This window comes from Perca fluviatilis, chromosome 11 (genome assembly GCF_010015445.1).
Source record: "Perca fluviatilis chromosome 11, GENO_Pfluv_1.0, whole genome shotgun sequence".
NCBI classification, from domain to species: domain Eukaryota; kingdom Metazoa; phylum Chordata; class Actinopteri; order Perciformes; family Percidae; genus Perca; species Perca fluviatilis.
In genome coordinates, this window is record NC_053122.1 from 8,736,657 (window position 1) to 8,764,459 (window position 27,803).

Here is a 27,803-nt window from a genome sequence, read left to right on the forward strand (position 1 = left end):
TTCTGTTAAAAACATTTTTATTAAAAATCCTATGAAAGCACTTAATGAAGCATCAATGTTTTTTATCAAAAGACAGATGTTACATTGTGTGATTTGCAGTCAACAAATGGAGACAAGTCTCTTACCACTTAATGCCCCTGTTAGTGTTTGTACTTTAAAGGACCATTTACCATAGATTTGCAAAATAAACAATTCTGACCATCGGTGACACACAATATGTTTAATTTGTGTCAAAACAATGAAAAATAAATGAGCCTTTTTTTTAAATCAGGTCTGGTTTACATCAGACTGGTTGAACATTAGAGTGAACATTAAGTGTGTGAGGCATAGTTTGTTATTGTGATCTTTAGATTCTCTATTTGAATACCTTAGTTAAAAATGTTTTTATGTAAATATCACCTTTTGTTCACTGAACACTTGTGGCAGTGTTAATAGTACCATGTAAGCTTGAGCTCACTCAACACTTGGCTACGTAAACTGGCCCGGAAGGTACCACTGGCCGTCTACAGGGGGGTGCTGTGGAGAGCCACTGACAGACTGTCAGCTTCAGTCTGACAGGTGGGAATGTCTGTATTCGTGGCCTGGTATTGGCCGGTTTTCACCTCGGGGGCGGGCTGCAGCCTGTTCCTGGTCAAGTATTGGCTGCAGGAGCAGAAGATGTGGTAGAAGGAGGAGGAGAGGCCGGCAATATCGGTGGAGATGTAAGGAAGGACCTCTGGAGACGCCTGGTTGTAGTAACTGATCTGGAAAAAGATCCAAGTAACAATGGTGAAGATTGTTAAGACTGTGTGTAAATATTCACCTGTTTAATCAGCTAAAATGGCTAAGAGTATTACCAGGGACATGTTGTTTTTGGCCTCCAGTATGGTGAATCCAGCACACAGGACCTCTCCTCGGTTATACCCTTCAGTGGGAGGGTGAGTGGGGAGGGACACTGAGCGCAGTGCGATGACGTATGGATCTCTGAGGAGGAAAACACCAAACAAGAACTGACAGTTCATCCTGAAAGACAGAGGGGTCTGACTTTTGAGCTGTGGCTTAGACCAGAGATCTTCAACAGGGGGCCTCCACATTATTGTTTGATAGTAAAATAAATATACATTTATATGAATACAACATTTTTTTCATGTGTACACAACATTGATGTTAGGCTTACTGGCCTATTGCTAAGGTAGCCATCCACAGATAAAGAATAAGGATTCACTGTGCCACATTTTAACATTAAAACATGATGTAAACTATATGAATATGCCAACCATTTTTATTTTAAAAGCTTAGTATTGTATGCACAATGAAAAGGTATGTGTGAAGGCTTTAGGTCGCCTTTTACGTTATTGTAGGCCCCAGTTAATTATATGCAACTCTTATTTTATATAATATATGTAGTGGGGACCCCTGGTTTGGACCTGTTGACCTGTCGTGGTACTGACCCGCTGCCACACGGCTTCCTCTTGCATGCCAACAGGATGAAGTCCTGGAGGATCCCTTCTCCCTGACGGCCTGAGGTCGGGGAACCGACCCGGCCGCGATGCACCGATGGGGTCACCACTCGATACAGGAAGTCATCTTCGTCCACCTGGTGAATGAGCTCACATTTCCTGATTTAGGAGAGGACACAGAGAGATACCACTGATGAGGGGGGATGATAGAAATGTAGTTTATTTGAAATAAAAAAAAAAAAAAAAAGAAAAATAATGCTGTTAAAGGAATAGTTCTACATTTTGGGGAAATTCTATTTTTCTCATTTTCTTGCTGAGAGTTAGATAAGAAGATATCACGATAAACATGGAGCTACAGCCAGCAGCTGCTTAGCTTAGCATAAACTAAGTTATGGTTTTAAATTGGGTTTTGACGCAGACTATTACTTAAAGTGCTCATATTTTTACCTTTCATTTATAGGAAAATGTGTGTGTAATTCAGGCCTGTGTGTAATGTGTATAACAATAAACAACAGAGTGAAAACATTGTAATTTCCCCTGCTGGATTAATAAAGTATAAATGATTATTATATATCTTTTTTGTGCATGTAATCGGTTAACAAAGTGAAAAAGCCCAAAGTCCCCCCCCCCCCCAAAGGGACTTACCATCTCCAACAGAAAACCCTGTTCACCAACTGCTCCAAACAGCTCTACTGTAGTCTTTACTTCAGAGACAAACGTGCGTCACTTTGTAACAAACGTTATAATGCTCGCCTAGCTGCTAGCATCGCACACCCTCATACTCTGCTTCTGACTGGTTAGTAGTCCTTACCTAGGTACTGTCAGGGCACGCCCTCATACTCTGCTTCTGACTGGCTAGTAGTCCTTACCTAGGTACTGTCAGGACACGCCCTCATACTCTGCTTCTGACTGGTTAGTAGTCCTTACCTAGGTACTGTCAGGACACGCCCTCATACTCTGCTTCTGACTGGTTAGTAGTCCTTACCTAGGTACTGTCAGGACAGCCCTCATACTCTGCTTCTGACTGGTTAGTAGTCCTTACCTAGGTACTGTCAGGACCGCCCTCATACTCTGCTTCTGACTGGTTAGTAGTCCTTACCTAGGTACTGTCAGGACACCACCCTCATACTCTGCTTCTGACTGGTTAGTAGTCCTTACCTAGGTACTGTCAGGGCACGCCCTCATACTCTGCTTCTGACTGGCTAGTAGTCCTTACCTAGGTACTGTCAGGACACGCCCTCATACTCTGCTTCTGACTGGCTAGTAGTCCTTACCTAGGTACTGTCAGGACACGCCCTCATACTCTGCTTCTGACTGGTTAGTAGTCCTTACCTAGGTACTGTCAGGACACGCCCTCATACTCTGCTTCTGACTGGCTAGTAGTCCTTACCTAGGTACTGTCAGGGCACGCCCTCATACTCTGCTTCTGACTGGCTAGTAGTCCTTACCTAGGTACTGTCAGGGCACGCCCTCATACTCTGCTTCTGACTGGCTAGTAGTCCTTACCTAGCTACTGCACATGTGCGACTCCCAACAAAGATGGAACAGAAGTGAGATGTCTCACTCTGTAGCTAAAACAGAGAGCTCAACACACAGGGGGAAAAGAGGAGCTGCAGCAATGTGCAGTACAACAAATGTATGGTGTTTTTGGAAAATTAAACCATGTAAACCTTTCTGATACAACCTCTAAACACAATGATGAACCTGAAAATGAGCATAATATGAGCACTTTAAGTTATGGTTTTAAATTGGGTTTTGTCGCAGACTATCACCTGGCCTTGCGCAGCCACCTGACCCTATTACAACATTAGGAGAACATACCTCAACTCAGGCACTGAATATGTATAGGTTATTTTTCACGCTGCTTTATTACCTGAAACTTTAAAGACTTTGCATTGACACATCCTGTTGCATCATCCACACAAAGTGTGACCTGTGTTCCTATTGGGCCACACTCCTATAGCTGCCTGCCAGAAATCAGAGTCCAGACGAAATTAAACAAATACGGCTATTTGAGTTCAGTAAATTGTAGGATGCAAGGATCAATACTTGTGCACTGAAGAATGAACTCAAACCGAACTACACTACACTATATCTGGATTCTTCACATGAAGATGAAAGGATCTTTTTGTGCGAATTTGTGTCTTTGTGAGATTTGAGATTGTGAGAAGTTTTTTGCATTTTAGACAAATAGTATTACTGATAATGTGTGTCCCAGCTCGGCCTGTTGCTCATCTCCGCCAGCAGACAGAAGGCTCTGTGAGCAGGAACGTCCACCTCTGATTCCACCCTGATGCTCAACGTGGACTTCTGCTCCAGGGTGTAAAGACGAACCTGGGAACAAATAAACACATGGAAAAAAATAACATTTATTTTTAATGCCGATGATGTGCACCCCTTGAATATCAACTTAATTTAAAAAGGTTTATTAAACGTTGCTATATTTGGGAAGGATTTATTGTAAATACAATTGAAGATGGAAAAAAAAACATGTTGAAAGGTGGAAAAGGTTTAATAAAAGTGAACGCTGGTAAGAAGTTATGTATTTAATAGGGAGGATAGGCCAAAGGGGAGCTCAAGATACTGGCTGGCTTATTTCTTTATGGAAATTAATGTTTTTGTTTTGTGCCTTTTTTTCTGTCACTCTGATTACTCTGAGAGATCATTGATTTAATTGAAATTGATTTAAATTTAATTGAGTTTTCAATAAGGAAGGAAGCTCAAGCACCTTATTATTTTTGTTAGTTTTGATGTAGAGATGGTCCGATACCATTTTTTGCTTCCCGATACCGATTCCGATAAACTGAACTTGCGTATCGGCCGATACCGAGTACCGATCCGATACCAGTGTGTCATATATTTTATTATGTTTTAACAGCTGTATACTACTATCCCTGTATGGATGTGATATGATTTCTTTGTTGTCGGTCTGGCTCAGGTTAAACTCTTTGTGAAACATAAACAAACACAAACAATGAACGCCACAGAACTTTCTTTTATTCTCCAGTTTGACGGTCAGTTATAACGGAAAAAGAACATAAATAAAACTACTTTAACGTAGATTTTCTTCAGGGCTTTATCATGTGGTATCGGATCGGTGCATAAACTCCAGTACTTCCCGATACCGATACCAGCGTTTTAGACAGTATCAGAGGCGATACCGATACTGGTATCGGTAATAATTTATTTCGAAAATACAACGTTTCAGTCTTAGACCTTTATCAAGATCGAAACGTTGTATTTTCTAAATAAATTATTGCTTGCGTAATGGTGAGTGTGCAAGACTCTTTCTAAGACATACTATAACATGACTTTTTTATCACTTTCTTCGACATACTATACTATGACTTTTTTCGACATACTATACTATGACTTTTTCTGTCACTTTTTTCGACATACTACACTATGACTTTTTAATCTCTTTTTTCGACATACTAAACTATGACTTTTTATCACTTTTTATACAATGACTTTTATTGACATGCTATGACTATGACTTTTTTATGAAAACATAAACTTTGTGTCAGGTCAGATTGCTTAGAGTGATAAGGTGATCACTGTAAGACAGAAGATTGAGTGCTTAAATCTTACATGTTTCAGGAGGTTTTGAGGTCCAATAAACTAAGTGAATTTGACAAATCAGCCAAAATGACAACCTGCTGTCAGGTCAGATAGCTTAGAGTGATAAGAGAAGGACTGGAAGACAGAAGGGTGGGTGATCAAATCACATGTGTTTCTGTAAGTTTTGAGGTCCAATACACTAGCAAAAGAGACAAATATGCAAAGAACTTAGCTTTTGTGTGAGTTCAGATAGCTTATAGTGTTAAGAGATTGATGGAGGACAGAAGATTGAATCTTATATGCTTCATTAAGTTTTGAGGTCCAATCTATTAAGTGAAAGAGACAAATATGCCAAAAACATACCTTTTCTGTCAGGTTAGATAGCTTAGAGTGATATGAGAATGTTTGGAAGACAGGAGGTTGAGTGTTCAAATCCCAAAGGGTCCAATCACTGTAAAGACCTTACTATCACTTTTTTCGACATACTATACTATGACTTTTTTATCACTTTTTTCAACATACTATACTATGACTTTTTTATCACTTTCTTCGAAATACTATACTATGACTTTATCCCCTTTTTTAGACATACTATACTATGACTTTATCACTTTTTTCAACATACTATACTATGACTTTTTTATCACTTTTTTCAACATACTATACTATGACTTCTTTATCACTTTTTTCGACTATACTATGACTTTTTATCACTTTTTTCCAACATACTATACTATGACTTCTTTATCACTTTTTTCGACTATACTATGACTTTTTATCACTTTTTTTCAACATACTATACTATGACTTTATCACTTTTTTCTACATACTATACTATGACTTTTTTATCACTTTTTTTCAACATACTATACCATGACTTTATCACTTTTTTCGACATACTATACTATGACTTTTTTATCACTTTTTTAGCCGTCTACTACTATGACTTTTATCACTTTTTTCAACATACTATACTATGACTTTTTATCACTTTTTCAATATATCTATGTTTATGCTTTTCAAATACGTTACTATGTTTTTTATCACTTTTCATAACACTACACTATTATTTTTTTATCCTTTTTCAACATTATCACTTTTTCAACATACTATACTATCACTTTTTTATCACTTTTTTCAACATGCTATATATACCAGATATTTTCACCACTACTTCGATAAACTGTTTTTTATCACTTTTTTCAACATACTATACTATGGACTTTTTTATCACTTTTTCAACATACTATACTATGACTTTATCCTTTTTTTCGATTATCACTATGGTTTTATTATCACTTTTTTCACCATACTAATACTTGTTATCACTTTTTGACAATACTATGCTATGACTTTATCACTTTTTTTCAAACATCACTAATACTATGACTTTTTTATCAACTTTTCCGGCAATATGAACTATCACTTTTGGACATACTATACTGACTTTATCACTTATTCAACATACTAGGGCTTTTTATCACTTTTTTTTCGACATACTATCACTATGACTTTTTTAATCACTTTTTTTCAACCAAATATTCTTGACTTTTTTGTAATCACTTTTTTCCGGCATACTATACTATGACTTCTTTTATTATACTACACTACTACTATGACTTTTTATCATACTTTTCAACAACCATACTATGAACTTTATCACTTTTTCACCATATACTATACTATGGACTTTTTTTATCCACTTTTTTTTTCAACATACTATACTCATTTTTTTATCACTTTTTTCTCAACATACTATCACTATGACTTTAATCACCTTTTTTCAGATACCCATAATATATGTTTTTTTATCCCTTTTTCACATACCATACCATGACTTTTTTATCCCTTTTTCACAGACCATACCTATGACTTTTACCCTTTTTTTCAACCATACTGATAATTATGACTTTAATCACCTTTTTTTTCAAACATACTATACTATGATCTTTTCACTTTTTTTTTCGAAGATACTTATACTAGGCTTTTTTATCCCTTTTTCACATACTCATACTCATGCTTTTTACACTTTTCTTCTCAACATACATCACTATGAACACTAATCACTTTTCAACATACTATCACTATTGAACTTTTTTACCCTTTTTTCACGGACCCATGCTATCATACCTATGTTTTTTTATCACTTTTTTTCTCAGAAACATACTATACACTGGGTTTTTATCACTTTCAACATACTCATACTATGCTTTTTTTATCCCTTTTTTCACATACCAGACTATGACTTTTTTATCACTTTTTTCTAATACTATGTTTTTTATCGCGCGCTCTGGACCATACTCATACCTTCATGGGCTTTTTATCCCTTTTTTGCAACATACCATACTCATGACTGAACTCAATCGTACTCCGAAAATATGTCAGCTATTAACGCGTCAAGCTCTCAGCAATACTATGCTCTGAACTATTACACCGGATACTCATGACTCTGGACACTTTTTTCAACAGCACTCCGACCATGAACTGTGATGCACCTTTTTTCTCGGACCAATACCATAATTATACTTCCTGGAACACTTTTTTGACACACTCGGCAACTCATGGGACTTTATCACTTTTTTGGACATACTATACCATGACGCCAGCACTTTATCTCCACATAACCATACGCAAGACTTATGGACTTTTTCCAGCACTGGACCATACTCATGAGCCTTTTTTTTTTCTGACACTACCGTTATACTCATGACTTTTAATGGTCTTTTTGGACATACCATACTATAACTTTATGGGCTTTTTTTCTAAACACACTAGACATTGCTATCACACTTTATCGCGCTCAAACATCACTATACTATAGCACTCGACTTAATATCTGGGCTTTATTCAACATACTCATACTGTCACTAATGAACGCCATCCGGATATCACTTTTTTTCACATAATTATACTTAAGCGACCACCTATTACTAATGGTCTTTTTCCACATAATTACCTGGATGCAATCGCTTTTTTTCTCGACATACCATACCATGTTTTTTTATCACGCTCTCAACATACCAACTTATGATTTTTTATCAATTTTTTTCAGTCATGTTCATACCATGACTCTTTTTATCACTTTTTTCAACACACCATCACTCATGATCTTGTCATCACTCTTTGGCAACATACTCATACTATGATTTTACACTCTTTTTTCGGACATACACTATACTTATAGACTTTTATCAATTTTTTCAACATACCATACTCCTATGACTTTATCCACTTTTTTCAACATACTATACTATTATTTTATCACTTTTTCAACATCACTCATCACTATGACTTTTATCACTTTTTTTCGACATACTCATACTATGGAAAGCTTTTTTATCACTTTTTTCAACATACCATAATTATGACTTTATCAATTTTTTTCAACATACTACTATACTATGACTTTTTGACATACTAGCCACTTGACTTTTTTTCTGTCACTCTGCGTTCACATTGAGTTAATTGAAATTGAATTATGAGTTGTCAATAAGGAAGGATCGCTCAAGTAACTCATTATTTTGTTGAGTTTTATTGTAGATGGTCGATAGCATTTTTACTTCCCGAAAACCGATAGCCTGAACTTGAAGGTCTGTAAAGAGACCCATACTCACCGTTATACTAACTACTATGGGCTTTATCAGCACTCGATATGCACCATGACTTTTTTAATCTTTTTAAGACCGTATATCTGGGCGCAATCGCTTTCAACCATGCTATGCTAATGGGCTTTTTAATCGCTCGGCTTATGCTAATATGGGGCTTTATCGCTTTTCGGACAATGCTAATGCTATGGGCTTTTTAATCGCTTTTCGACCATGCCATCACTTGTTTAATCAGCACTGGACGCTGGGCTTTTCCATCCGCCAGGCCAATATCACCTGAACACTCGACATGCCTAACTATGAACACCAATCGCACCGGACGCCACTATGCCTGGGCTTTTTTAATCACGCAGACCTTATATGCACTATGAATTTTTTTAATCAGCAGCACTTTCAACATGTTATCCTCGAACTGTCCTTTTCACGACGTACTATCGCTATGGACTTTTAATCGCTTTCGACATGCTATGCTAATGGATTGCATCGGCACTCGGCAATGTCACTATGGGGCTTTTATCCTTTTCGGCATGCTAATATCGCTTTGTCAGCGCTCGGCAATGCTATGCTATGGACCTATTTAATCTGCGCTGGATAATGCTATGGGCATCGCTCGACATGCTATCCACTGGTGCTTCCGACATACTTAATGCTTTTAAATCAGCACTGGACGTACTATCACTGGGCAATCGGCACTGGGACGTACCAATGTAATCTGGCGCGGACATGCCAGCTATGGAACATCTGGCACTCCCGACATGCTGAACGTCGCGCTCGACATCGCCTGGACTATCGCACGGACGTACTGGGCACTATCCTTTCAACCACTATGCTATGGGCTTTATCCGCTTTTTCGGCATGCCTATGCCATGAACCTGGCACAATCGCGCTAAGATATGCTATGATTTTAATCCATGCTCGGCAATATGCCTATGGGCTAATCGCTTTTCGAACTAATACTATGGGCTTTTTAATCTGCTTTTCAACATGCTATACTATGGGCTTTAATCACTTTTTAGACCATACTAATATGAACTTTTTATCGCTTTCGAGCATATGCTATGGGGCTTTTTATCCTTTCGGCAACCACTAATACCGCCGACACAATCATACTGAACCCGTACTTAATACTAACTGAACTTTTTATCCTTTTCGACATGCTGTCACTATGGAGCTTTTTAAATCATGCACTCTGACAGCCCTATGCTAATGAGCTTTTAATCGCTGGGATAATGCCAATGCCTGAACGCCCAATCCATGCGGATATGCCAATACCGTGGACTTTTTCAATCCCTTGCACTGGACCGCTTCATGAACTTTGTCCATGCCTCGGCAATGCCAGACTTTTGTCAGCGCTCGACATGCTATCGCTGAGCACAATCCTTCGGACCGTCACTATGAACGCTTTAATCCAGCGCCGGACGTATATGCTATGAACTTTTAATCATACTCGACAATATGTCACCTGAACGCAATCACAGCACTTTCCGGCAATGTATCTGTGAACTTTTAATCAGCACTGGACAATGCTGTCAATGAACGCACTCGACATGCCTAATGGTGCCAATCACGCATCGACCATATGTCGCTAATGAATTTTAATCGTACTGGACATGCCCAATGCTGGAGCGCAGCGCCTGGACATCACTATCTTCGGGCTTTTATCCTGGATGCTAATAACTGTGTTTTTAAATCAGCCTCGGTATGCTCTGTTTTTAATCAGCGCTCGACATGCTGTCGTGTTCAATCACGCCTGGACAATGCCAATGCTTGTTTTATCAGCGCAGTAACTGTCACTATGAACTTTATCGCTGGACCATGCTATCATGAACTTTTTAATCAGCACTCGATTGTCACCGGGCACAATCGCGCTGGACCATGCTATGGGCTTTATCTTTCTGGATACGGCATGCTAATGCTGAACTTTTTAAATCTTTTCAGACCCATGCTATCACCTAACCAGACACCCCTTCTCCGACCTCCTCTGTTTCCATCCACCTCCATCTGTTTTTATCCGCCACTCAACCATCTCCACCCCATGACTTTTTATCCACTTTTTTCAAGACACTATTCTTTTTTATCACTTTTTTCGACATACTATACTATGACTTTTTTCGACATACTATACTATGACTTTTTTATCACTTTTTTCAACATACTATACTATGACTTTTTTATCACTTTTTTCAACATACTATACTATGACTTTTTTATCACTTTTTTCAACATACTATACTATGACTTTTATCACTTTTTTCAACATACTATACTATGACTTTTATCACTTTTTTCGACATACTATACTATGACTTTTTTATCACTTTTTTTCAACATACTATACTATGACTTTATCACTTTTTTCAACATACTATACTATGACTTTATCACTTTTTTCAACATACTATACTATGACTTTATCACTTTTTTCGACATACTATACTATGACTTTTTTATCACTTTTTTTCAACATACTATACTATGACTTTATCACTTTTTTCAACATACTATACTATGACTTTTTTTGACATACTATACTGACTTTTTTCTGTCACTCTGATTACATTGATTTAATTGAAATTGAATTGAGTTGTCAATAAGGAAGGATGCTCAAGTAACTCATTATTTTTGTTAGTTTTTATTAGAGATGGTCCGATACCATTTTTTGCTTCCCGATACCGATACCTGAACTTGCGGTCTGTAAAGACCTTACTCTCACTTTTTTCGACATACTATACTATGACTTTATCACTTTTTTCAACATACTATACTATGACTTTTTTATCACTTTTTTCGACATACTATACTATGACTTTTTTATCACTTTTTTCAACATACTATACTATGACTTTTTTATCACTTTTTTTCAACATACTATACTATGACTTTATCACTTTTTTCGACATACTATACTATGACTTTTTTATCACTCTTTTTCAACATACTATACTATGACTTTATCACTTTTTTCGACATACTATACTGACTTTTTTATCACCTTTTTCGACATACTATACTATGACTTTTTTTCAACATACTATACTATGACTTTTTTATCACTTTTTTCGACATACTATACTATGACTTTTTTTGACATACTATACTGACTTTTTTCTGTCACTCTGATTACATTGATTTAATTGAAATTGAATTGAGTTGTCAATAAGGAAGGATGCTCAAGTAACTCATTATTTTTGCTAGTTTTTATTAGAGATGGTCCGATACCATTTTTTGCTTCACGATACCGATACCTGAACTTGCGGTCTGTAAAGACCTTACTCTCACTTTTTTCGACATACTATACTATGACTTTTTTTTTGACATACTATACTGACTTTTTTATCACTTTTTTTATATAGCATACTATGACTTTTCATCACTGTTTGACATATTATTCATGACTTTGTTATCCCTTTTTTTTGACATACTATGACTTTTTTCGATGTACTATACTATGACTATTATATGACTTTTTTTCGTCATACTATGCTATGACTAATTTCCGACCGTTTTTGACAAACTATACTATGAACAGGGCTTGACATTAACTTTTTGAGGCACTTGCCCTTTGGACAAGTACATTTACGTTTCACTTGTCCATGCACAAGAAGTCACTTGTCCGGGTAAAGATTTATAATTTTATAAAAAAATAAAAGTGTTTTGCTAATGCAGAATTCAAACAAACCGTTGAAAGCATCCATATACAGCTAGCAAACTAACGTTAGCTAGCATTGCTAACGACATTGGCTAACTCAACTTCGGTAGGCTATCCTCAGTGTTTGCAAGCTAGCTAAACTTATAATATATCTAAAATAATTTTGTAGACATAACAGTGGATTTTGCCACTAAATGTTGGAGTTCATTTATTTTTCATTTTCTGCAGGAAATGCATTTCCTATCTGATGGTTAGGCCTGATTTTTTGTGGAATAAAAAATAAAAATAATAATAATCGATTGAAATATCCAGCTCCTTATGAGGAAAAGAAAAAATATATATATCATACGTCAAACAAAAAAACTCCCAGCAGATACCTTGTCTTTCTCAGAGCTGAGGCGCCAGTTGTTTCTAGCAGCCAACATCTTCAGAGCTGAAACATTGTTATAGCTCAGATACACCTGGAAACACATGCAACATACATATGCATTAGCAAACAAACACAGAACCATGCACAGGGAGCAGGAAACACCATTTCAATACTGGGCCCTGATGCTACTCCTCTGATTGTGCTTTGCCATCTCATGAAAATCACAAAATTCTACTATTATATCGTACAAAAAGTGTACATTTCTAAATGCCAGTTGGACTCTAGTAGCATTGTTAAGAAGCTGACCCTCTGTCATGTTGTGGTCTATGATGGCTCTTTTTGTGTGAGAAAAATAACTGGACACACAACACAAGTGTTGTCCGCGTCATATGTTTTTTTGTATGTACCAAAGAGCTCCAGAGGGCAGCTGGCAGCTCAGTCACTGAATGGAAGCATCCAGTGCCTTCCTAGTGACCCAACACTACGACATTGTTGACCAGTTAGTGTAGTGGCGAAAAAACTAAAAAAACAAACAAAGTTGTGCCAAAAGATCTCAAAGTCCAGCCAGCAAACTGGTGTGTGTCACTCTCTGTGTGCCCATTCCTCTCCACATGTTTACATGGTTTCACAGGGATGAGCTGTAGTAAATGTCTTATTTATCACAGCACATGCACATGTTCATAGTCCTGAGTGAGTCGCCACCTGGTTTCTGGGGTTCCATGGTACAGACAGAGGGACCTCGCCCTGCTTGCGTGAAATGATGTACTTTCTGAAACAAAAGGAGAACAATCACGCATTTTTGACAATTTAATTGTAATGTCAGATCTGGGTGATAAATATATGTATCTAGGCTATATCTACTGAAACACTGTCTACTATGGGCTCAAGGTTTGATACTGAGGTATCTGAGGTATGCTCTAGACCAGTGGTTCTCAACCTTTTTGAGTCGTGACGCCCCCAGAATAATAAGGTAGGTGTTCGCGACCCCCCCAACCCCTCAACAATGAGAAAGAGAGCTGCAAACCGGTGTAAACCGCTGTTTCTGCAGGCCTCCCCCTGCTGATTTTGAGGATTTTTTGTGATGCTCTGTTTATGCTTTAAAGGGATATGCCACCGTTTGTTGAAATAGGTCTTATCACGGTCTCCCCTAGCTGGAGATAGGTGGGCCAACGCATTTTTTGTGTATGCATCGTTTTAGTCCGGTGCAACACCGGCAGCGCCGCCGCTAGTTAGCTAAGCGTAGTGAATGGAATCCTATGTTGCCGGTTAGCATGTTGTGAGTAAAAGTGAGCCAACAAAAGACAAAAAAACAACCTAATTACTTGCACTGAGACAAAAGATGTGTTGGCCCACCTATCTACAGCCAGGGGAGACCGTGATAAGCCCTATTTCAACAAACGGTGGCGTATCCCTTTAAAGACAGTTTAGTTTAGTTTTAGTTTTAGCAGCTTAGCACCTAGCCTTGTCCAACGTGCTCCAGGCTCTGACAATTTTGAATGCGTTTGTGACTTTTTCTCCCCCCCCCCCGACCCGCCTTCAGACCCCTTTCTGTGTTCCATGACCTCCTGATTTACAAATGAAGCTCTCAATATAACACATGAAATGTACCAAACTCACACAGTAATGTAAAAAACATTCCCCAGTCTAGAATATGTAATTTCATTTTTTTTTCAGAAATTATCTAGCGACCCCCAGGTTGAGAATCGCTGCTCTTGACCAATATTTACATGTTTCATGCGTGTATGTGTGATGCCCATTTCTACACACTGCAGAGGGCTGTTACTGCATAGTGACATTTCTGTAGATTGTGCTCTTTCCTGAAAAGTTCAATCTCCCTTATTTTTAGAGACTGAAGTGAGTATCACCTCTGACACAGAAGTGGATTTATAAGCTAAGAATGTATGTGCTCTTCACACGAATAGACAGCCAGGTTACCTGTCCAATCTGATCTTTTTCCTAGCTATGGCCTCTTGAAACCTCCTCCCTCCTTCCTGTATGTGAAAGACAAAGAGAGACAGACAAAGACACAGACAAAGAATAATTTAATTCAGCTTTCCATCTTGCATCCTCTCATCCTGTTTAAGGTTGCAGTGGTCCCATAATCTTTTATTAAAGATGCTATGTGTATCATTTTATACATTGTTAAATTATCCTCAAAAAAGGGGCACTCCAGCAATTTAGTCCATGAAGTCGGGGGGTCTCACAAGAGACATTAGAAAGAATGGTCACAATATAAGCAGAGGAGACCAATGTATCCTGACTTTTAATCACTAGTATAGGTCAAACTCCCAAATCACTTCATCCTACATTTTCCCATATTTTAACTTGGTCGTGTGACTTTTTTAGACCCTCCCTGACTAGTAACAGAGACGGTTTAGAAGTGAGATGCCCCAACTGACATTATTTATACTCATTTATTACAGAGTAATAAATGAGTATAAATAATGTTGTCAAAACTTGACAAAACTCTTGCAAAAAAGGAAACTCTGCACTCAAAACCCATGTTCACTCTTCTCAAAACCAACATGACATCATGACTTTGCGTAAACATACACGCCCACTTTCTTAACTTCAGGTGAAATTGACCAGTTTTCAATTTTTGTTTTATATCATAAAATATGGGACGTAGAAATAAGCGCTGAAAATGTATAGAAGAATTTTTTTTTACAATTTAAAACGTTGGAAAAAGCTAAAACAAAAGTGTTCTTTTCAAGGTTGACGGGAAGACAACACAAGGGTTAAGCCAAGTGGCGTGTTATCTGTACGCATTTTGAGCTATCCGCATGGATGTCTACGCTGTATACAGCGGACGTAAACATACACGCCACTTGTCGTGTTATCGTAGAAGAAAGCTACGGTTGGGTTCACGAGAAACGTGACACGATCCCCGGTCTCCTGGGTGAAAGACCAACCTCCCTACGCAGATTTTTGCCCTTTCGTACTACTCACTAAGGCGTAAATTCACACGCAATCACAAGGTAATATCAGTCAATGGAGGCCAAATGGAGTTGATAAACAAGCTAAAAAGCGACTATGTGTCTTGATAACACGCCAATAATGGCTTACGAATTGGCGTGTCATACATACGCCACTTCATGAGATCAGTCAGTCTCAAAACTGATTATTTCCACCAAAACACAGCCATCATATGAATATATCTTACAGAGCATCGAGTACACACTGGTGTGATAATTTAAATATATATGGTTTGGCTTCATGAGGTCAATGTTATATATTCAAATGTATAACATTGTGTGGAAAATGTTTCCTTTGTCTCCTTTTTTAAAGTTAAGGTGTTTTGTTTGTCCCAAAATAGGTTTCAATTGTATGGTACATACAGTAAAGGCTGTTGCTATATTGTAATAAAATACTGTGAATGTATCATATAAATATTGCACTGACACAGTCATTGTATCAGCATAGGATACAATGCACATCTGTTTATCCAATAAGCTCCAAATGGGTGAGACTCCAAAGCCATCTTCCCAGAGTCATGCTGTAAACTTATATTTGATACTGCAACATTGTTAGAGTTCTGAGAACACACACCTTTTTTGGCACGATTGGAAATATAAGGTGTGGCGTTTTGAAGGCCAGTGTTTGCCAGGTGAACAAAGTGGGCTGAATAATGCAAATTGTGCTGTTTATACATGAGCTAAAAGTTTTCAGAATTGTGCGCATAGTTACATTTTGGGGTTTATACAATGGTGTAACATGTTTACCCATAAACATAGCACCTTTCACCCTGCAACTACACTCTTATCAGTGTGACTTCAACATGTAGCAGTAGGACATTATGATAAGAGCGGCTTCAATGAACACAAGGCCGATCCGTCCCATACATCGTGATAACTTAAGTACAAGTTAATAGGCCTGCAATTTGACAGCTGGGAAATTATTAGCCATGTATGCTGTAGCCTTTGTTTTTGAGGGACGTGGTGACTAACAAATGCAATAAATAAATAATTGTCAGTTTCCAAGAGTCACAAAAGAGTGACCACACCTTCACCGTCACCAATATAATGCTGTCCAACGGCTATATTATAGCCAGATCAAACTGTATAATATATACTATATAGTATATTATATTGCTTATTTTCCAAGACAAAGATAATTTATTTCAATGTTTCAAAACATGAAAATATTCTGTTTGCCATTAATACAGTTACATTAATGTAGGGCTACAATCAAAGCTCTACTCCCAATAAGAGACATAAAAGCTGCACTAATCGATATATTTATAATAACAATGGATCAAATGAACAGGTGTAATGTGAGAGGGGTCAAGGTGACGAACCCCTTAGAGAATTATAATCTGACTTCTCTCAGCTCTACAGAGCGTTTTAAGGGCTGAATCTTAGATTTCAAGTGGGGCAACAATCGAATAGTTGTTGGGTTAGGGTTATTCGCTATAAACGGTGCGGAAAGTCTCATTCATGGCTTGAGGTGATAAGTGTAAGTTGATTTGCGAAAGACTTGCCAGATTTATTTTTTATTTAATTTTTTAGCAACAATGTTATTCAATTGAAATTGGAGTGTTTGTATTTAATTTCATGTCTGTTCTTCGCACATGTTCATCACATCTGTTAGTTCTTTATTTTGTCTTTTAAGTTGCTATGTACTTTTTTTGCAAATTTCCCCCCTAATTACCACCTTACCCGTTACCCAGACTAGTGTTTAAGAGTTATTTGGAGTAGAGTTCACTTCAAAAAAGGATGTCTAAATAACTGTGGTAGTCAGACGCTTCAGGCCTCTCTAGTCAAGTGAATTCAGAGAACTCATACTTTAGCCTGATGTTTACTGTCTTTTATGAAGATTATTCTTTTTTTGGGCATTTTTAGGCCTTTATTGACAGGACAGCTGAAGAAATAAGAAGGGGAGAGAGAGACGGGGAATGACACACAGCAAAGGGCCGCAGGTTGGAGTTAAACCGGGCCCGGTGCGTCGAGGAGTAAACCTCTACATGTGGGCGCTCGCTCTACCAACTGAGCAATCCGGGCACCCAACGTTTACTGTCTTTTCCCGTGTCTCAGGATCATCTCTCATCTGCCTGCCTGCTAACCGTCGTACAACTTCGACCGCCCACGCCACTCACCCTCGACTACCCATCCTGCCTAGTCTGCCATCCACCATCGCCCCTCTGCTTCAGCCAGCCGTCTTCTTGTCTCCACTCCACCTGCATTCCCTTTGACCTACAATAAACCTTCTTAAACCTCACCTACCTGTGTCAGTGTCTGCACTTGGGTTCACTGAGTACCACCCTTTTTTTCTTGTGTCTATAAAGACTTTATGCGCTAAATAGGCGTAAAAGCACGTTTGACAAAAAAATAATGACGTTGGTAATATCACATGACAGATCAGCTGTTTGCTGCGCATCCTTAAAGGTCCAGTGTGTAACGTGTTTAGTTGTTATCAAAGTCTGTGTTGCCCGTTCACAAACTTGTCCTTTTTCATGAATATTTACGACCACCATCAATTCCAAGTATTCCTATTGGCTTGAAATTTTACATTTGCATTCGCATGAACTGAGGTAGACGCTCCATATTCATGTGCCGTCTTGAAATATGTTAGCCAGTAAGGGACATACAGGACATACTGCTCCGCCTTTCGCATCTTCGCTGTCACATGATAAACTCACAGGTGCTGCTAATGTTGCTAACGGGTATCGTAGCTTCCCGGCTCCAGCAAGTTTGAAGAAGGAAACATGGAGGACCACATGTATTCAAAATCCAAATTTCAGGAACAGGAGTCTTCTTCTTCGCCCAGAAAAGAATAAAGAATATTGAAAAGAGCAAGAGACCGGCTTTTTGAAGCGTGAAGGCTACCGTAGCTGTAATACGTACTTTGAACTGCGTGGGACGAGAGAGTTGATTGCGATATACGATCTCAACGCTAGATGGGAGAAACTCCTACACATCGGACCTTTAATGTAAACTTCATCAGAAGTTCATTCTGTTGGCTGACTTACCAGAGGTTCGGGGCGTATCCGTGGTAACATGCATGGCTTCCTGTGGTCGTCGAGAACCTCGAAGATCATGAAGGCCGAGTTTATGTGTCGGTTAGGCCCTTCCTCCTGGTGGGCTTCTGCTCGCACCCCCACCTCAATGCTGCAGAACACATACACTCACTTGTTTTTCAATTCCTACTTATGTTCTGTTCATATATTACTTTGCTTTACCCTTTTAACACTGAGCTGTTATCATGACCTGTTTCCTCCACATAAATCAGTCAGGTTTTATCGTATCTGATCTTATCTTCTGTATCTTTATGAGGGATTATGGACATACTGATACCTGTTTTTGAAGGCGTTGTTGACTATAGCCCTCAGCAGCAGTCTGTCTCCAACCTGAGACGGTCCTCTGAAGGTGAACATGTCGATGGTCCGCAGAGTCGGGTGAGCCTGACACAGACGACTGCGTAGAGAAAAGAGAGATTATACAATAAGAAAAACAATGAAAGAGCACATTACATCTGTAACCCCTGGTGCATTTAAATAAAGCATTTTAAATGTGTCTGTGTGATTGTACCTGGCAGAAATTGTAGCTACATTCACCATCCAGGCCATGATCTGCCCTCCAAATGTATTCACCTGGTATTTAGATAAACAGAGATGATGATCCAGTCAACGTACCCCCAAAGACAGTAATGGCACACCACTGATGAAACATCAGAGTGCAAGAAAAGTAAAAGCCTTTGAATTCATTAAATACCTGAATCTGTAATGGACTTTTATACTATGTTGCACAATGGCACCACATCAAAATGTTTTACTGAAGTTAATAAGACATAAAATCTCAAAAATACACAAAGATTTTAATTAAAGCAGTACCACTTATAGCACTGATTACCATATATTATCATATATTAATTCAGATTCCTCTCTTTCCTGAGATTGCGACAGATGGCCGCCAACCAAGAGCCAGGTTCTGTCTGAGGTTTCTGCCTGTTAAAAGGAAGTTTCTCCTCGCCACTATCGCACTAAATGCTTGCTCTTGGGGGGGGAATAGTTGGGTCTCTGTACATTTTAGAGTGTGGTCTAGACCTACTCTTTTTTCTAGATTATTTTTTAGGCCTTTTTAGGCCTTTATTTATAAGAAAGCTGAAGACATGAAAGGGGAGAGAGAGGGGGGAATGAGAGGGAAGGATGACGCCTCATCAAGGGAGATGATAAAACATGAGGGAAATGTTCATAATGTTCATAATTTGACATAGACTCTGCTGACTTGAACTCTGTATACTGGTGTCTGAAGTTAGGGAAACTTCGTCATTTTGTGAATCCACACGTGTGCTGTGATTTAAATGCTGGACTTCAGTAAACTTGCTTAACTGAACTCTTCGTCTCAGATTGATCCTTGTGTCCTGGTAAACTTAAGTCTGATGTAAGAAGGCGCAGGAATTAATAAATTGGAGTCAGATATGACAGGCCTTAGGGCCTTGACAAAATTCCCTACACTGGCTACCAGGTCTAGACCTACCCTACGCGTCCTGATATAACTCCTGTTGTGATTTGACACTGTATACATGAAATAAAATTGAATTGAAAATTGAACTGAATAAACAGACAGAGAGAGGCAGACAGAAAGATACATAAATAAATCACCTGATGGTTAGCATGTGGGGGTAGAACCAGTTCAACACTCTCCACCTTGGTCTTCTCTGCTGCCACCGCATTGTCTACTGCTGAGTTGTCAGCTGACACACACACACACACACACACACACACACACACACACACACACACACACACACAATGTGTTTCTCTCGATGATTTCTGACTTCCCTACTCTCTCCGTGACACTGAAAACCCATTGGTTCCTAGTGAATTCGTTAATCTTTAGAGTGGAGCTGGCCACTGTATAACGCAATTGTTGAGGACTGTTTTCAGTGGCAAATTAATCCACATTTGGTGGTCTAGCATTTCTGCCAGCAGGACGGTGTATGTGGGATTGAGTCCAAATTAAATACAGTGTGTGTTCATAGCAATGAAGGTCACCCACCCAGTGTAACAGTGTGGCTCAGTGATGTGCTTTTAATAGTTTTGCATTCATTTTTACAAGCCCACTGTTTCCAGAAAGTGTCATGAAGTGAAGTCATACAAATGTATTTGATTACAATCATATTTCATCACTGCTTCATTGTGTTTAACCCATGTGTTGACTTCGGGTCAAATTGACCAGTTTTCAATTTTTGTTTTATATCATAAAATATGTGACGTAGAAATAAGCGCTGAAAATGTGTAGAAGAAAAATTTTACAATTTAAAACGTTGGAAAAAGCAAAAACAAACTGTCAAAAACGTTCGTGTTTTTTTCTAGGTTGACGGGAAGACAACACAAGGGTTAAAGTCCTGATACTCAGTATGTATTCAGTTGCTGTCCTTCACTTTCACAGTAGCATTCAGTAACAGCTGAAAGCATCCAACAAGCCTACAAACTCTCTGCAGTATCTGCTCTATCAGGGAAAACGGCTATGTTTATTGTGGTATGCTGTATGCTGTGATGTAGCAGTGTGCATTAAAACCTACCCTGCAGGTTAGACCCATCGGAGAGCAGATCTTTGATGATGTCATCATGTACCATCCTGACCCTCCGTCTCTCAGCCGCCACGCTGTATTCAACCTGCTCTTTCTCAGTGTGGGGTACAATGGGCTTCAAGATCACCTGTGAGCAGATTTAAATAAATGTGTCGAAAGCCTTTAATAATAAACACACACACACACACACACACACACACACACACACACACACACACACACACACCCTGCTATGTCTGTAATTAAGGGTTTGTCTATTGATGTCTTCTTAGCTTAAATCACTGATCTGTAAGTGTATTTATTTTATTTTTATTATTCTGTGGTTAATGCGCTATGTACAGCACTTTGGTCAGTGGGAGCGTTTTTTAAATGTGCTATAAAATTTTACTTACTTACTTACTTACGTACACACACCACACACACACACCTTTTTTCCTGTGTTTGTGCGCTGGGTAACAAAGGTGGCGTAGGCGTGACAAATCCTCCAGTGACGATCAGAGAACAGGTCCTCACAGCTCACCTCTATGCCCACCTGGGATGAAACATATCCGGGATAATATATGGTCAAACTATGTAAAGATATAGTGGAGTAATGGTGCCATGAGCAGAGAATGAAGTCACACTCCCTCTGTGTGTGTTGTTCTGTGTGTGTGTGTTGTAATCTGAGTTTGTCTGTTCTTTGTTTTGATAGCCGGTCCGGCCGCGGTTGCATGTGGCCGTGAAAAAACGGATGTATTTCACGAAACAGTATTTCGAGTACAGCTCCTTTAAAAAGCGGCTCCTGTCCCCCAGCTGTTACCGGCCGGAAGTTCAGCCTGGACAACTTTGGGCGGCGAGCAAAATGTGTGCACGTTCACTCGGGCGGCAAATAGGGTTATGAAGCATTTAGATTAAGATAAGATAGATGACAATAAAGGAATCTTATCTTATCTAAATGCTTCATACCCCTAGCGCTATGATCGGAAAAAACTTCCCCTCCGCCTTCCCTCATTGGTGGCATGAAAGCCCTATTATGTGCGAGGCCAGATGAGCTTAACATGTTTTATGCCCGCCTTAATCTAAAAAAAAAAAAAGAGTCTGCTGTCAAGTCTGCAACGCCTCCAGAGGACCGGCCACTGTCAGTATCCACAGCAGATGTAATAAAAACCCTGATGAGAGTTAATATGAGTAAAGCCGCTGGCCCTGATAACTTCACTAGCTGTTTACTAAGAACATGTGCCAACCAGCTATTTGAATATTATCACTGACATTTTTAACATCCCCCCCACGACAGCCACCATCGTCCCTAAAACTAACAAGTCTGCAGTGTCTAGTCTAAACGACTATCGCCCTGTGGCACTGCCCCCAAATCTGAAAAGTGTTTTGAGCACTTGCTTCTCCTGCCAACAGATCCACAGAAGATACCATCTCCACTGCCCTCCACTAAGCCCTCACACATCTTGAAAATAACAACACCTACTGTACATCAGAATGTTGTTTGTTGATAATCAGCTCAGCATTCACTACAATCCCACATGAAATTGATTGTTAAATTTAGCACTCTGGGCTTCAGTACTACACTCTGCAACTGGATATTAGACTCTTCCAATCTAGTGTTGAATAGTGGAGCCCCCCAGGGCTCTGTGCTTAGCCCCCTCTTGCCAAATCTGTAAACGCACGACTGCAACCCCCGACCAATTAACAATCTTACAGAGTGGTGCACAGACAACAACCTACTGCTTAACGTCAGCAAAACCTACTAGCAGATTGTTTGATTTAAAAAAGAAAAAGAAGGTAAAGGCACACCCCTGTCTACATTAGTGGAGCTGAGGTGGAGCAAGTAAACAGTTTAAGGTTCCTGGGAATCAGCGTCACAGAGAACCTGACATTTCCCATCTCCACTCTGGTAAAGAAAGGTCAGAAACAGACGTTTTTCTTAAGAAAACAACTCCGGCTACCAGCTTAACCTAGGGGCTAATAAAATATGTGTACCGAGTCGACCGTTCTCTGGGACATGTTTTCATGCTAATCGAATGCGTCTCTAGCTTGAAACAAGCTAGCGCAAACTGGTGATTAGCTCGTAACGCTAGCTTTTGGGGCATACGGTAAATCGCTATTTTATACCACTAACAAGGCTCAAAATAGCACCACACTTCAACGGTAGCATAAAGAGGGTCCCTACATGTAAACCGAAGCATTGAGAACTTTTTAAGTATACAGACAGTTTATTAAAAAGATAGATTATAAAGACAGTAGCGTTCATGTTTACATGCGGGCCCCATCTTGGAAAACAGTCATGACCAGTTGAACCAGGAACGCTGTGTTTGAGCTATGTTACTGGTTACTGGTGGCATGGCGTTCGTTGTTCGACTGCAGTGTTTCGTCACATAGTTTGGTTTGTTTGGGCTCCTCAGCTTCTCGTCGCCGGGGTGCATGCCAGCCGGTGAATCCTCACTTGAGTGACACACGAGCGGTCACTCCAAACCACTTCCCCTGCACCACTTACACAATACGAAGCTAGTCTTGTTTGTCTAAGGAGCTTTACACACAAGTAGTGTTATAGCATACATTTTATTTAGTCTTGTTATTTGGGTGTTTACAGTGGTCATTTACATTTAAAGGGTTGTAAATCTAGTTCTTTAAAGTAAACTGGAGCGCACAATAGTCAACTTGAATCAAATGAAACATAATTTCCCACAAAATTGTGAGCAAAAACATTAATGCCAAGCCCTTGGTATAATGTAATGAATGTACCATAAGTACCATTATTTAAAGCAGTTTAAAAGTGCCTGGATGTAAAACATAAGTGATGTACTGCAAGAACCCAATGCAAACTTCTCTGACCTCCATGCTGGTGTTGAAGGCTCTGTTGACCTTTGCTTTGATGTTCACCACCTGACCCACGCTGAACAGGGACACAAAGGAAGAATGAGTGAATTAGAGCTGCACAGATGAAGCGATTACTTGTAAACTGTGAAATGAATCACCAACTGTTTTGATAATCGATCAATCACAAAAATCCTCTGATTCCAGCTTTTTTAAATCTTCATATTTTCTAGTTTCTTGACCCCTGTTTGACAGTAAACTGAATATATTTGAGTTGTGGACATGTGAGGACATCATCTTGGGCTTTCAGAAACACTGATTGACATTTTTCACCATTTTCTGAAATTTTATAGACCAAACAACTAATTGATAAATCCAGAACATAATCAACAGAGTAATCAACAATGAAAATAATCGTTAGTTTCAGCCCTATACTGAATATATACACACACACACTAGCAGTGGAGAAGGGCCCAGGCCTCTGTACACACACTTCCTGTTACCTGATGGTATGTTCAAAGTGGATGTCATCCATCGAGGCAGTGACGCAGGGACACCCAGCATGCCTCTCAGCTGAATATAAAAACAGACATATGTCACAAATTAAATCATTACAACACACATCACATGACTAATATTCACTGAATCTCACACACACACACACACACACACACACACACACACACACACACACACACACACACACACACACACACACACACACACACACACACACACACACACACACACACACACACACACACACACACACACACACACACACACACACACACACACACACACACACACACACACACACACCAGAGAGGCAGGCACTGCAGTCCATCCATTTGAGCAGCTCTCCGACGCTCAGCTCCTGTCGATGGTTGCTGTGACAGGGCATCACTATCTGACTCATTTTCACCTCCGTCGGGTTGACGCTCTCTTCTTCTTCTTCTTCTTCTTCTTCTTCTTCCTCCTCCTCCTCCTCATCTTCCTCCTTGTCTTTCTCCGGTTCACCTGACAATCTGGAACTCATCTTCAAAGCTGAGGGAAGAGAAAAGTTTCTAAGGTCCTAAATTTCCGTTTTAGATCAGTTGTCTTGGTCACCTTTAAGAAGCCTTTTATGCAGCTCTCACAACATGGATTTTATCTACAATTTTAACTTGTTCTGGAATTGGGCTTCCCTCTTCGGTCTGCAAATATTTAGCATGCGGTCAAGTCCTCTCCACGTGCATGACTGTTTGCGCACACGCACACACACACACACCCTTGCGGTTTCTATGGATTATTTTAAAAAATCTGATAAAGACATACCTGTTGAGACTGGAAATTGGTTTATCGGTCTGCAGCTGGTCTGCACTTTCAATTATTTAGTAATTCTCAATCTGTATTGTGTTTCTTGTGTTTGCTCCTGTAAAGCACCATGTGACTTATGTCTGTTAAAAAACACTTTATGAATACATTTTACTTACTTACTAAAAGGGACAAGAGGGAAAGATCAGAGCGAGGCTCTTAGAATCGAGACTTGTTCTTACTTGTTTGAACTGATCTATGTAGTATCTTTACTGGATATCAGTTCTGTATAAAATAGTGTCTGTCTGAGCTGGAGCTCATGTTGATGACTGGATGCATAAAGGAACAACAAATAGCTGCAGGCTTGGTGTGAATAGTTATTCAGTCAGTACCCTGCAGTTTGACAGATAAATAGATTCACTTTTTGTGACAAAATTAATTTGAGATCAGAAAGATCTGTCAGGAACCATTTTCCTAGGAAGTCATTCATTGACACAGCTAAATAGTCACACATGCAGGCCAGGGTAGGCTACTGTAAACACCAATAAACATACAGTATTTGCATGAAACCTACATTATATTGTTGTATTTTCTGAAGAACTCTGAAATATCACACATTTACTATTCTATTTGATCTTAACTTACCAAGGCAATTGTTATGTCCTCAATCCATGCTGACACATCAGGGCACTTTAGTTAAGGGTTTTACTCATGCTGCCAATGATTTCAACATAATTTACTGCAACATGCTTCCTGTAAAATGATTCTTGTACAAATGAATGCTTTTCCTTTTTTGTCAAAATCAATTTCTCAGAAAACTTCAGTGACTTTGTGCTGTTAGCTCATTGCACGACTAGACTGGTGGTTTGAAGATGACATTTTATAACGTTAATGTTTCATGGAGGATCACAAATGCAACAGAAACCCTTATCTCAATGGGGTATCCTAACTGATTTAGCATCAACCACAACTGACGTGTCCCTGTTCCGTGAGTTGAGAAGTATGCCTTTCTAGATATACGCATTTTGTTTCCATCTGTTTACGTTACATCATAAATAATTGATAATAGTGTTACATGACAGCCACACAGGTAGGAAAACATACAAGTGAGAGTGCACGCACTCTTTACAAACTCGACAAAGTTACAGGTTATAAAAAGAATAACGTTACTGTTGGATGCTATTACAAGGACATCCTAAGACCAGTAGCCTAGGTGGTCCAGTCTCCAGTGTATTGGTTATAAGGTGTTTACCGAGAGCGGGGAGCGGCTTTAGACCAGTTGTACTGTCTATGGTAAATACCCCATGTAGGTCACGTTGTAACTTTCCCAAAGTGTTGCCTGCAATAAAGCTAGCTCGACGGAAAATGAAAAAAAAACTTCCACAGTTAAATTAGCTTAGCTACTACTAGCTTGAAAGTTTAGCAGTATAACTTTGAAATATTACCTTACTTTGCAATGTAACGTAGTCTCTCTTTGCCAGCCCATCCACAGACTGTAACGTAACTCACTAACATGAGGGACCTGCGAAGGTATCAAGCCAAACGTTGAACATACGCTATCAAAGCGTGTTCCGGTAATACCTTTGAAAATAAAAAACCTTATTAACTAAAACGATACATTTTCATATGCTTGCAGTGTTTGTTTAGCTGGTAATTACTTGACTGGCATGCACGTTTGTGACCCAGAGAAAGTAACTATTACAAGTAATAATAATGATTCAGCTGGGATATATTCTTGGGTTATCAAAACTTTAGTCTAATGTTAACTGAAATTCAAGTAACAGTTATACAGTCACTCACAAATGAATGCACTACAAAAGAATTACACACACATTGACCTGTATAGCAATACTAGAAAACAACACAGAATTTACACGAGATGTTCCTAAAGCGGCTGGTTTCCGGTGTGTTGTGTGTATCGTTGGGTAACTTGACACAACTCAAAATACGACAAAAATGCAGGGACTACTCAGAATATGTTTTGATTTACCTTATAGCAGCTTCTTTGTGTGCTGTATGTTTTTTCAGGTAACTCTCTCTTTCTCTATCTCTCTATCTATCTAAGGTCGGTTGAGGTGTGTTTTGGCGTAGACTGTTAGGTTTTTCTCACACCTCAGCAGTTTGGTCGGATAGTCCTGTTCGTTTGGGTGGTGCGAAAAGATCATTTGAACTCCAAGTGCATTAGAGTTTGGTTCACTCAGTTTAGAAATATAGACATGATCCAAAAAACAGTACATTTACTAGCCTGTGCAAATTCAACCTTGCCCACAATTCACGAATTTATAGCCTAGGATTTAAGGGATGACAATTTACAAATCCACTAACTAGTGTTACCATACCTGGCTTATTGTCTGTGTGACAACACATCGGAATCTCTCTCACCAGGGCCCCGCCCTCCTTTCCACTCTTATATACTGTCTATGTTTCCACTCCCTGTCTTGTCGGCTGCTTATTTTGTTCGCCTTCTTTGAAAAATATTAGAAACACCAAAGCAAGTGTTTGACTAGTAGAATAATGTATTGTAATGTAAGGCACATGATGTTTTT

At 39.1% G+C, this 27,803-nt stretch overlaps 1 protein-coding gene across 5 annotated transcripts; it reads right to left on the reverse strand.

Moving 5' to 3' along the window:
* LOC120569082 (acyl-coenzyme A thioesterase 11-like) lies at positions 1–27,612 on the reverse strand. 5 transcript variants are annotated; one of them, XM_039816935.1, is made up of 18 exons: positions 27,248–27,429; positions 26,708–26,779; positions 24,784–25,008; positions 24,465–24,534; positions 23,980–24,040; positions 21,584–21,688; positions 21,148–21,283; positions 20,225–20,316; positions 19,152–19,213; positions 18,918–19,037; positions 18,593–18,731; positions 14,560–14,615; positions 13,327–13,393; positions 12,632–12,715; positions 3,640–3,773; positions 1,431–1,598; positions 837–963; positions 1–743 (listed from the first exon to the last, which is right to left on the reverse strand). In XM_039816935.1, exons 3-18 carry the CDS (start codon positions 24,998–25,000, stop codon positions 504–506), a joined length of 1,878 nt encoding a protein of 625 aa, XP_039672869.1. In that variant the 5' UTR covers positions 25,001–25,008; positions 26,708–26,779; positions 27,248–27,429; the 3' UTR covers positions 1–503. The 5 variants fall into 5 exon arrangements, with proteins under 5 accessions (XP_039672869.1, XP_039672868.1, XP_039672867.1 ...); XM_039816934.1 differs by having other exon boundaries at positions 26,708–26,838; XM_039816933.1 differs by having other exon boundaries at positions 26,703–26,838.
* Between the last annotated feature and the right edge of the window lie 191 nt (positions 27,613–27,803).

Excerpts from the sequence above, each read along its gene's own strand:
- LOC120569082 (XM_039816937.1), bottom strand. The coding sequence starts at position 25,000 with ATGAGTTCCAGATTGTCAGGTGAACCGGAGAAAGACAAGGAGGAAGAT. Across the intron at positions 18,732-18,917 it reads AACAACGCCTTCAAAAACAG|CATTGAGGTGGGGGTGCGAG; the intron begins GTATCAGTATGT and ends TGTGTTCTGCAG. Across the intron at positions 14,616-18,592 it reads GGATACGCCCCGAACCTCTG|GAAGGAGGGAGGAGGTTTCA; the intron begins GTAAGTCAGCCA and ends TTTCACATACAG.